Source organism: Styela clava, chromosome 3, assembly GCF_964204865.1.
Source record: "Styela clava chromosome 3, kaStyClav1.hap1.2, whole genome shotgun sequence".
NCBI lineage: Eukaryota > Metazoa > Chordata > Ascidiacea > Stolidobranchia > Styelidae > Styela > Styela clava.
The window spans coordinates 6078208-6091553 of record NC_135252.1 but is presented as its reverse complement, the minus strand read 5'-3'; the positions used below and the strand labels follow the sequence as shown (position 1 = coordinate 6091553).

The following is a 13346-nucleotide window of genomic DNA, read 5'->3' as shown; positions in this document are numbered from 1 at the left end:
CCGATGCCGGTATTTCGTTACTATGTAATTATTACCTGCAGTGTGCAGGGCGGACAGGTTAAAACAAAATAGTCTTGAGCATTGTTAATAGTGCACATTATTTTAGGTTGAAAAAGATGTTCCAGCTCGGAAGAAAACTGGTAGGGCTTTGCTTTTATAAATGGTGAAGTAAATAAATGTTTACTTGACCTATCAAACATTGAGTCACGTGCGCGGGATTTTGTATTTTACACATTGGAAAATCCACTAATATTCGATAGATATACTTCTAAATAATCACCATGCTATATTAAAAATGTCGATGTGAAAATTTGGCAGCGAAAATAGCCAAATTAGTTAAGCTAATTTGACTGATACATAGCTAAAAACAGGTCAGAATCCTGTTCCCGTTCATACTCGCGAGGGTGGGGACGAGCATGGCTCCGAATTAACGAGACAAATACCACGAACATAATCCTTTCATGCAAAAATAATTTCAACATTACCGGAAAATTGGCCGATATTACAGATACATCGGTACATCTCTATTAAGACGTTGGCACAAATTATTCCAAATAATGCTTCTATTTCGGGCCGTAGTTGGTCCTAATGTAAACGAAAATAAATATAGAAGTTGAAAGCTGGTGCGTATTCGTTGCAACTCCATATTTGGTCACGATTGTAAAATGTTACCCGTCATTTACAGAATGTTTGTCCACATCTCTTGCATAACTTCTGTCAATTATTAATTTCGTTTATCGCCACTGAACAGTTGAGTTGCATAATCGGTATCGCACGCGACAGGTACATAGTTACATACGATTTATTCAAAAAAGTCTTAGGGTAGGGTATATTGTTGGTGGATATTTTTACATTCGCTTAACACAAGATTACATTTTCATATGATGTTGAAATCATTATCTGCCATGATGGGATCATGTTCTCGGTATTCACTTCGTTAACTGTAAGCCACGCCCGTCTCTATCCCCGCGAGTAGAAACGGGAACAGGATTCTTACCTGTGTTTAGCCATTCATCAGACAAATTGACTCAACTTATTTGGCTATTTTCACTCCCAAAATTTTATATCAACATTTTGAATTTCACATGGTAGGCCTAATTATGTCGAAAAATATCAATCAAACATTGGTGGATTTTCCAATGTGTAAAATACAAAAGATGACATCCTATTGGCACAAACACCTATACGCACGCAACACAATGCATTAGTTCGTAGTAGTATATATTTACGATTAGTTTAATGAACATTTCTTTATTTTACCATCTATAGTATAGCCAAACCGCTACGAGTTTACTAATCGAACACCGAGATTACTAGCGCCTGAATCGATTAATGCATCTAATCTAGATCACAAACATCAATTCCTTAGGTTCTTAGAAATTATTATTCCCAAGCTGATATTACATGCACTACTAGAAACAAGAGAGCGATGCTCGAATATATGAACACGAAGACCAAAGCGAAGCAGTAGTAGGCTGCATCCTTTTCAGTACCGTTACCGTAAAAAAAACTTCCGACTTTCGCCTAGCACGAGAAAGATCGAAGAAACGCTACAAATGTTTGTATCGATTTTCAAGAGGTCATCACACAAAATTTCAAAGTGAAAAACAAATCACATAGAGCCCACAGAAAGTATGAAATAAATAAAATAGCCTTCTAGCGAAAAATACAATCTTTAACCACTGAACATTTCAAAAAAATTGGCCCAGTAAATAATGAGAAAAGCGGTTTTTTCATGCGGGACAAAAAAAATATCAATAAGAACAACAACGTAATAAAAAACGATCCATAGGTCCATTTCGTGTTTCATAATGCTCGCAGACTACTGTTTTAACCCGTACACACTAAAGTGATAATTACAAATAGGTATCGGATTTTTATTTTTTTTTGGTAATAGGTATCGACGAAATAAACTGGTATCGCTACATCTCCAGTCTTGATGGGAGGCAATTGTCGATTACGCACACAATTCCTTGTTCTTCTGAACTTGTGAAAGTAGTGGTGAAATATCCTGCAATTAGCTTACCATACGGCAGAGGGATTTTGGATTGGAAGCAATAACTAGTGAACGTCGGTATCGTGCTGAAGGGGGTATCTCTGTACAATGTAATATCCAACCATGCGCGATAATCGTTATTAGGGATTAATCCATATTACATATAAGAAGTGATTGATTTGTTGGGGTTCACGCTGTTGTTGAAACATGGTAAAGAATATGGGGCCAAGAAAATTTGCCCGAGATGAGCTGTAGCCAGGGCGGGATTTAGATGATGAGAGGCTTTACGGCAGGGGTCGGCAACCTTTTGTCGCTCGCGGGCCAAAATTTAGGGTTGCAAGTCATTGGCGGCCGCACATATTTTTAGAAAGTTTAAAACCGAACAGATGATACTTTTTTTAATGAAAATCAAGTAGTGATACATCTCTCGAATGGAATATCGATTTATTTCCCCATTGCACTGCATCTCAAAAAATTCCATTTGAATATTTTCGGCGCCATTGAACCCTTTGCACTCAGCATCAACTTTTCTGCGTTTTGTTGCCATTTGTCTAATTATATTTAAATTATAGACTCATTAAATGAGTAATTGTGAATTATATACTTGTTAGGTTCTAATATCATTTAGTCTACACGTGCGTCTCAGCAATAAAGTCTGTTACGTAAAGAATATGATCGTCAAAACAGCTGTTTTGTTACTATAATTCAGTGAAGAGTCGCGGGCAGGTTGCCGACCCGCCCCTCTTTGGGCAATGACATCGCAAAGAATTCATTATGACCTAACAGTAGGGTTTTCACGGAGTAAAAATTACTGTATTATAATTTTTTTTGTAAATTGCGGGAAATACGAAATTTTTGTTTCACTCTCACAAGCAAGATACGTATAAGAAGGGGAGCATGGACCAATTTCAAATTAACGGTTCTACGATGAAAGAGATTCGAAGTAGTAAAAAATATTATAATTCTTATATCCTTTGTTGCTTAGGTAAATTATAGGTGCATATCTATATTATCATATCTTTTCGAAATTCATTACAGTAAATGGCCATTATGGCGATAAAAGCTGTTCAATTATTTTGAATTAGCTTATTTTGTTTTCAAGATTGGAGGGGGAGTTTTTTTTTCGAATTCAGCTAATCGTCTTATTTAATTTTTTAACCTTTCAAACGGTAAATATAACGCAGGCAAGTTTTCACAGCAAGCTGATGCCGTTTTCGCGGCAAAATAAATTATTGTTAATACTTCATATACTTGAATCGAAACTGTGAGACGAAGACTTGGCAAGCACGGTATTAGCGATAATTAAACATCCATCATAAAACATGATTTCATATTTATTCTTCAGGGAACAAATAAAGCGAGGGGTTTTATATAACGAATAAAATACCCTTACTAACAATCACATCTTTACTACGAAGAAGGCTCCGTGTAAGAATCCAATCATGGCCATCACAAACACCCATCGGCGGAATAATCGGCACGGATTACAGATGCCATTGTGTCATGCCTTTCCTCGACGAAAAACAATAAGATTATTGAATGCGATGACGTTATTCCTTTGGGAATCACAAAAACTGTGTCACTCTACTGCACTAAATGAGTCATCCGATTTGTAAACACCGGTGGTTTACAAAATAATAAAAACAGTTTACTCGATATCCCGCTGAGACAAAATGCATTTAAAATGGTTTCTTTGAACATTTTACTTTATTTATAATATATTGCACTATACATTTCATAAGAAGCACACGGCCAAACAAATATTAATGAAAAGATTGAGCATGGTGAATGGGTGATAACAATCAGAGGTAACAAATTGCACTAACATATTTGCAATTGTTCATAAAACAAAAACAGAACCTGCCATCAAAATATTTACCAAGTTTTTGTGGGTTATATCTCAGAAGTCTTAGTCACATAGACTTCTAATTGCTCATAGTTATCACTTCTCGGTTGAGTATGAAACAAAGTAACAATGCCCATCTGACAAACTGACCTAGTTAGCTCAGTGCTGAAGCTTTGATCTGATTGGTGGTTCAAAATCAACAAAACTTCCACACATACCTCGAATACATGGAAGCACAAGATGGATAAAAATAAAATAGAGAAAAAGTTGGAACATAAAATAAAAGTTATATGCGATACCACATTTGCAATTAACGCAGTTAAAATTGTCAATCAAGACTGTTTCAATAGGGGGAACGTGGTCCACAAGGAGAGTCCTGGCACCTTATTTGAATGTAATTAACCGTTGCATTTAATGGTAAATATATATTTTTTTATATATATAACATAGCAGCCAACATATACCTAATTAAATTTATCAAAGAGATATTTGGGTTTGGTGATATCGTATTTTGCTTGCCATCTAACACCAGCTAAACACTGAAGAACGGTTATGGGGATATTATTTTAGACCAAGAAATATACTATATAGAGTTAGAAAATTGCAGAAATATTATGAAATTTCTAAGCACACACAAAAATATCTGATTTAGATTATATTATTCTCAAATATTGTAGGATGGATTTTTGTCAGATCATTAATTGCCTACACAATGGCACCAGATATATCATAGTCATTAGTACAATTATTAGAAATGATCAGGTAAAGTTGATATATAAACCATGCAAACCACTTGAGATGCAGATAATCAAATATCACAACATTTTCTACCTATTTAAATGTAAATTGGATTGCAAGTGAAGTGAAATAGGCAAATGTTCTATGTTGCATTTATTCCATATAGACTTTATTACTTCTTATTACTTGTTATGTATGTATGTATATCTCTAACTTCAGACATTCAAATTTAAACTACTACCTTATGACGAATTTATAAAAGAAAATCAATCCTATGTACCAGCACTAAATTTGCGAATAATAATTTTAACACTGGAATTTACAACATTACATATAACTAAAATCTAGATAGATTTTGAACTCTAAATCATTGCGGGCAGTTATATAAATACCTACGGTATCTTCTGTTACAATATCCTGTTATTAAAAAATCTAACTTCACTACATGAGTTTGAGAAGCATACAAATATAACACAGTTGAGAAAACATAAGACACAGATTAACTTTGACGAAATCGACAGCACACTATTTCTCACCAAAAAACTATAAAAATCATTTGATGAATATTTTCATGAACAAGCACTAGTAAATTAGGTTTGGAAACAAGCCAGTCCTGCAAGTTCTTTTTATCAAAGAGATTTATTTCATTGTGTATACTATTAGATATTGAGCGATAGAGTAGATAGTAGAAACAGAGATTGATATTTGCTTATTTCACAAGTATTTAATTTATATAAAAAAAAAATGATGCACTCTGAACGATGATTAGCTGACAAAAATGATTATCCACCATCGTTATGAGCCGGAGAACTACACAGTGGGCACTTGTAAACGTGGTAAAATAGGAGTAACCTGATTTAACCATAAATTAGCACAAGGTGCATGATACAGTTTTCCACCACATTCCAAACCAACTGGCCACTCACCACTAGTACTTAATAGGCATAACCCACACGCAGATGATCCATCTGCACCGTTTACATCAATTGAGTTTTTCCCTGAAGGTGTGCAGCAATGCTCAGGTGTTTTATGTACAGATGGAGTGTATGGGCAAAACCCTAAAAGATTATTCCATGATATTTCAATATCTTTTAATGTCATTTCAAGATCCTCATTTTCAAGTCCAACACTTTCCATTCCTTTCCGAATTCGTCTAGCAACGCCATATACCTCACTCGTGCATGAAATAAAATCTTTACCCCGAGTGGAATTCACGATTTCAAGGCACACAAGAGGGCTGTTAAGAGCAGCAAAAATGTTACTGGTGGAAGCAATAATGTCTTTGCATATGACCAAGCATCTTCCCCAATGATCTGCATATATTTCCATTGGTTTTAAACGAACTGAACTTTCAACAATGGCTCTCAGTTCTTCATATCCTCTATCCCACTTTGGCTCTTCTATAGACTGGTGAACTTCAACAGTACCTTCATTCATTTCTACTGATAGCTCTGGTCGGGTTATACAACCTGATATATTATTCACATCAGTTGTGTTCATTTTCTTTTTTTTTACTGTGTCGTTGTTGGACTCAGCAATCGATTGAATGCTTGTATCATCTACTTTATATTCACTAAAATCGCTAATAGATTCACTCCAAACCCCTTCACTCACAGTATTTTTTGTATCGTCATTTGAAGCACCATCAACTGTGGTATTTGAAGCTGTAAATTTTTCTGTGCTTGATTGGCCGACAAGAATTTCACTGAAAGCTGTGCCATCATGTTTTCCCTTTATTTCTCTGTCCTTGGTCTTCTTTGTTTCTTGAGCACTCTCAAAGTCGTCAAAAGCATCAAAGTCAACCAAGGAAGAGTTTCCATTGTGGTACATGTCAGACTCTCCAATATCAAGGTCGTCAATTGGAGGTGGCCCCGAAGAAAACTCGCCAAAGTCATCACTATCAGCTTCTGAAATACGTTTTGGAATAACGAAACGTTGAGATTTAGGTGGTGACATTGGTATTGGCTTAATATCATTCCTGTTTCTTCTCTCAGACAAAGGTGAAATGGGTTCATCAAGACTATACAAACCATCATCGGTGGCTGCTGGTTCGCAAGAGGTCATTATGGGGGGAGTTTGAGTAAAGTTCGAAAAATTCTCAAATAAATTTTGTTCATTTTCAAATTGATTTTGTTCCTTAACTGGTGTGGATGGCTTTTCCTTCACTTCTGGTTCGTTAGCAATTGGGAATAATGTTGATCCTGTTGCTACTGGCTCTGGGCCTATCAAATCAAAATTTGTATCTGATTCCTCAGACGTTTTTGCATCAGAAAATGATATGGATGTCAAATCACGAAGTGCGGAATATTTGTCACCAGCAGAATCATTCTTTTGGCTATCACCAACAGAGGTCTTAGAAGGGAATGGTATGGTAAATTTAGAGTTGTCTAAAAGTGTTTCAGATCGCAAAGATCCAGTAGACTTACTAGTACTATCTTCCAGGGGCTTTACAACAGTGTCACCAAAAAGTGATAGCGGTTTAATTTTGCCAGAATTTTCAGCCACATTCCCAGTCGGAATAATAGGAGGAACCACACTAAAATTTTCGAAAATAGGTTTTGAGTTTGTTGTATTCAAAATTTTGGTATTTTTTGGAGGAGTGGGCAAAGTTGCAAATAAAATGCTTGAACTAAGATTCGGTTCTTTCACCTCTGCATTGTTTTGACCGGTAAACGTTCCTGAAAGTTTATTAGAATCATCAAGAGTCATCATAGAGTTTGTATTTGTAATGCTTGGGGTGAAAGATTGAAAATCTTGGAAGCTTTCATCTTGGAAGCTTTCATCTGTTAAGTCTGATGATTTATTCCCCCAAGAGGATGATGAATGATTTTTGGATACCGGAACATGGGGAACAGATTGGAAATCGGCGAAATCGTCATCAGCAATGTTATTACTGACAATTGGTGTATTCGGAGCAATAGTTGGCGCAACAAATGCTCTAACATCCTTTTGCATGCACTGAAGTGCTGGTATAGGTGCTGACTTCAGTTTCTTCACAAAATCAACCGAAAGATTCATTTCACCTATTTGTGCGAGCCCTATGAGAGCCAGTGCTATATATACTTCAGAAAAAGTAAGTTGACCGGGGGTGGTCTTGTTAGCAGCAGACCATATATGACCAAGAACATCTTGTGGTAGTTGTGAACTGACAAAAATTGGATACAGTTTGGCTGTATCAGCATAGTTGTTTGGCAATGCACATAACTTGATTACTTCCTTGTAAACAATCGGAATTTCATGTGGATTAATCATCCAAGATGGCAACTGACCAAAGTATGAGTTTGCTTTTACACCTGGAGTGTTACCAGTATCAACTTGTTGGTTGGTCAATCTAGTTTCATTTGATGGCTCCATACAGCCTGGCATATTATAATACAATGAATGGGAATTAGTATTAGGTTGATGTTTAAAATGTTCAAATGACGAATCGAAGTTTCCATGTGTAAAACCAGCACTTGACTGAACATTTGGCCCCCATTGCTGCTGAGCATTATGCGGCATTTGATTTTGATAGTGAGCATTATGTGGCATTTGATTTTGACTAGCCTGTCCTGTTAATGGGTTCATGGCCATCAAATAGTTTGGTTGTTGCTGAAAATTAGTTACACCGTGTTGCATTGTTAATGGTCTCGTATTGTATTGGTGTACTGGAGTAATGAAATCATCTGTTTTCAAAGCCAGGCTGTTCCAATCTGCTGAAGTTGAACTTGGTTTATATACTGTGTGTTGTGGCCTTTTCCCAGTGCGACGTGCAGGCTCTTGAAACTTGAAGGAAGCTTTTTGCGTTGATCCCGAAATGTTGAATGACTCCTTTATTTTTGCATCCAGATCTTTAGCACTTCCATTTTGCCTAGCTCTGTTGCCAATCGATGCCATTGTATCTCAAAATATAGGTTCACTGTGTTAATTCAAGGCTAATAGGACTACATTACTCAAATCTAAAAAGAATATAAACGAGTAAAAATACCATTGGATTAGTTAAAATGCTTTGGCTTATATAGGAGGAACGTGAAATATTCATGGGTACTAATTTCGTTTAAATCGTCCATTTTAAAGATTACGGTACCGGTACCGTAGCTTAAGGTAAACAGCTAAATGACTTGAAATCGATTTACCACCAGAGAGACTATACGGTAAGTATAACTCAAAACTCTGTTATGATATTTAGTGGCTGTCTTGATAGCACAAAAAATATGGCGGGTCTCATGTAGTTTCGTACCTAACGTACTTCTAGTAGGCGTAGAATAACAATCTTTTGACATGCCAATCCTAACCCTCACCTGACTACGCCATCCAAAAATCATGTCATAGAGGTTGCAAAATACTGGTACGATCGCCCGAAATGGCATCGGCGCCGACGATAAAGAACTGACTAACGTCAGCGCTCTCTCTCCTATCGGGATCGATGCGACTAGAAAACGAGAGAAACGGCTGTTCGATTTCGGGTTCTCGTCTGCGCGTCTTGGATGAAAGTTCGCATAGTTTGAAGGACTCTAGTACGTCACTGTGACGTTGCAGTGACATAATTTTTGGATGGTGTGGTAAGGTGCGGGATAGGATTGACACCTAAAAAAATTGTTATGCTACTCCTACTAGAAGTACGTTAGGTAGGAAAGTACATGAGACACAGGCGGGGTCTCATGTACGTACCGTACTTTCCTAAAAATTGTTATGCTATGCCCACTAGAAGTACGTTAGGTAGGAAAGTACATGAGACCCAATATGGCTTTATAAATGCGGAATTTACAATATGAATTAATATGTTGCATTAAAGTATTGAAAATTAACTAGCACAGTCGGACAGCAGAATGTCAGCAATACCGATAACCTTCATAATTGTCATTACCTTATCGGAATACTGGTTTAACGCAAGACCGAAGTCAACGTGACTTATATTCATCCATTTCAATGTTGCTTATGACACGAAATCTACTGTTACCGGTAGTCGGTACCGGTACCGTACCATAGACTTGGAAGCTGAAATTTAATATTTTCTGGGATCTGAATCGACTGGTGGCTGAATTTTTAGAGACTTGCATTATTCACTTTTCTTTCATACAATCTTTTAATATTGGTTTAGGTTACCGTATATTTACGTTAGTGTTGACATTGATTGTGAAACAAAATCTCTCTCCCCCCCCTCTCATTAATTCTCTATATCTATCTTCCCATCTTAAAAATGAACAGTCACATCCGAAAATCGAAATAAGGCTTTTATCGCAGCGCCATCTCGTGTGAATCAATTTGCATTGGGAATAGGGTTTTGCTCTGTTTTATAAATATGCACGCGGAAAATATGTTATCAAACTTCCTAATCAGTGTATACTGTGTTATGAAATGACCAATATTCTCTATATTAAGCCAAATCTTCAAAATGATATACCAACCAAATAGCTCTCTTCTTTCATAAATTTTCCCTGAAGTAAGCCAAAACAAAATAGGTATAAGTTTATTTCGACTCCATAATCAGCATAACAATAAAATGATTGGTAAAAAATATAAATAAAAACTGATTATGAAATCAGGAGAGCAAACAAAACTTTAGATAAGTTTAAAACGTACGGAATGTATACAAGATGGAAGGTTTCGCCAAGAAGAAGGGGTACGTGTTCACTCACCTAAAATAATGTGAATATTTCACACACGCTCACACGCACCCACACACACAACCATACAGAAGTTATAAATTACATACGGGTAGTTAAAAATAAATGAATAAATAAAAATTACTTGCCACACCATATTAATAAATTTATAACGTTTGCCACTGCCAAATTGATAGATTTTATAAATGGGAGTGAACAGTAGTGATAAACTATTATGAAAAATATATTGCCAAACTGATTATAGTTGGAGTCAATTGCCAAAAATGCCCAACCAAAGTTGCCAGAATTGGGTGCATGAAGAGGTGGGCTAGACCAGGGCTTCCCAAACTGGGGGCCGCGGCCCTGGAAGGGGCCGCAAAACGAATTCTAGGGGCCGCGAAGAGAACACCAATTTTACACAAAGTACTATATCTTTTGCACTTTTTCACTCTTGATTTGGAATACAAATATTAAAAATAGTGTAAAACGATAATTTCACGATTCCGAGTGAATATACATCATTATACCGTGTTTTTCGAAAATAAGACATTATCTTCAATTTTCTTTCGAACACTGGGGCTCATTTTTGGGGGATGTAGAGAATAACGAGATTTTTTTAATATACAAAATATGAATACCGAAATATATAAATAATATGATTAAATATGATATCAATTTAATAGCACGTTTTCATTTAAAATAGCTGCTACATAAAGATAATTAACCATTTAAAAATTAAAAAAGATTTCTTTTTATCGACTAGGACTCAGTGGTTTCCAAACTTCATTGTATTGTGACGCCCTCCAAAAATATGCTCAAGTTGCGACTTCCCGTGAAACATACCGTACGTATTGATACATTTCAATATATTACCTTTTTTGCAAAGAGTTTTATATAAACGAACAAACAAAATCTAACAAAAGTCAGTTAAATCACATTTATTGGGCGCTGGTAGAAAAGCCTGCTTTATATAAATATGAAATCCCCATGGAGATGGGGTGCGCAACGCTTTTTAAACCAAGGAAAAATAATCGTTATCTACAGAAAACCAAATTTTCAGAATTAAACTTATTTATTATAACACCATCACGAAGTTTGCGACGCCCTAGCAGAATTGAAACTTCCACGGGATTAGGTGAACAAATTGCGCTATCGACGAAGTCTTTTTTCAAGGCGAGCGGTTAAATTAAAATCATTTTTAAAATTCAGGCTTGGACTTGTTTTGGGGGAAACACGGTAGAATCATCGCGCTTGCATAACAATGCGTATTCTGATCGTTAGACCCAATTTGCGTTCCTAAATAACAATGCCGGCTCTAAACGCTAAGCTAGGGGTTCCGGAAAGCGATTTACTCAGTGCGCCACGAAACATATTATATTTATTCCAAATGTTTTATTGTTTCTCATTAAAGCAAATGATGTGTATATGAATCAAATTCATTTTACCGTTCTATATTATTTACTTTCTGTTACGTTGTTAAGTAACAGGTAAACCCTAATGCTGCAATTTCGTTGGCCGCAGTTTATTCATTTGCTGAACCGAGTTTATCGAACATGAGTGAGTTTTGAGCATTTTAAAGAAAAGCTAGGCAGAGTTAGGCCTACATGTTTATAAACCTCAAAAGGCATAAAGTACATATTAACGATGACAAACTTGTGTTTTATTTTGCGGCAGCATATTTTTTTAGTGAAGGTGCGCCATTAGTTTTTTCCTTGATGATTTGGTGCCGCTGCAAACCGCTGCTTTATGCTGAGTTTGTCATTTGCAGAGAAAAGTCGCGTAACATATTCACAGATTTACCACCAGTATGTATTCCCACAGCCGTGGGATATGTATACACTAGAAATTCCAAAGTTTATACATCGGTATGATAATGGCCTTGTTCCCCTAGTCTTTGAGTGATATTTCATTAAGTACATTTTCAATAAGAAACTGAAAAAGTTTTTTTTTACGGAAATACTCATATTTGTCTACTTAATATCTTATATATGTTAATAGGTCTTTATAGTAAATGAACACTGTCTTATTTACTGTAAATTTAACTGCTTCATAATAAAACTGTATAATAAAGGTTAAAAACATCTGTTCGTTTATTATTTATAAACGTATATGTATACATTGTGTGTTTTATGGCTTGACGATTTTGTATTTTCTGTTTATCGAATTTGGGCAGACGGGGTTTAGTTTTGATGTCGCTATGTATTTATGCTCCGTCTCACGCCATTCAACTCTAGTTTATGCAATCCGTAATCCACACAACCGCGTGTTAGCATCCAGCCTTCAATATATCAGCCATTCATTGATATATAACATTTGTAAATATATTTATTTACTAAATTAATAAGCACACATATTCCACAACGCCTAATTACAAAAAAGTCAAGCATCCATTTTTGTCGGGCAAGTTTATTGATCAATTTTTAAATTTCTCTTTTTTTGAAGATGTGTTATTCTGTATGTTTTTTTTTTTCAATTACAATGAATGAGTTAAGTATGGTTATTACATGCCGCTTATTTCAAAGTTGTGCGAGACATTTTCTTGAATATTAGGACGCGATAACAATTATCCCATCTTGAAGAGCCTCCTAAAATTCATTTGCCTTGAACAGATATTAACCAATAATTAAAATTATTAAATATAAAATATGGAAAATATTTCATACTTCTAGAAATAAAAAAGTGTTCTGTTAAAACATTTAGTCACATCTAAATATCACAATACTTTGTACCTTCACTCAAATAATAAATGCCTCAAGCAAATGCCCCGCGGCGCTAGAGATAGAATCAACTAAAACTTGTGATTCCGCTATATCATCCTTGCGTTTGATATCCCTCGGGCCTTACAATAAAATATTTGATGTGAGTGAATCAGTCCTGGAATTTTAGCTAAACAGCTCGATTAGGCAACATTAGATAAGAAGATATGTCAGCTGTTTAAGGAAAACATAGGCATACGCTAACAGCAATCACTTTGACCGAGGGAATATTATATCGTTACCAGTTAGAATACAGTTGAAGCTGGCCTGAAAAAAAATACGTAAATTAGAATATTAAATGTAATTCAGTATAACCATGTGTTTTAAATCACCAGTCTGACAGCTACTAAATGAAGAATCAAATTTATCCGTAATTATGTACTGGATTTAATAAAATGGTATTCATATCTTGCACCAATTATTAT

The 13346-nt window shown here is 35.6% G+C and overlaps 1 protein-coding gene across 1 annotated transcript; it reads right to left on the bottom strand.

Moving 5' to 3' along the window:
- Positions 1–3684: 3684 nt before the first annotated feature.
- On the bottom strand, positions 3685–8546 carry LOC120342263 (synergin gamma-like). Its single transcript, XM_039411025.2, has one exon. The coding sequence runs from the start codon at positions 8454–8456 to the stop codon at positions 5391–5393; it is 3066 nt and encodes a 1021-aa protein (XP_039266959.2). The 5' UTR covers positions 8457–8546; the 3' UTR covers positions 3685–5390.
- Positions 8547–13346: the final 4800 nt, after the last annotated feature.

Excerpts from the sequence above, each read along its gene's own strand:
- LOC120342263 (XM_039411025.2), bottom strand. The coding sequence starts at position 8,456 with ATGGCATCGATTGGCAACAGAGCTAGGCAAAATGGAAGTGCTAAAGAT.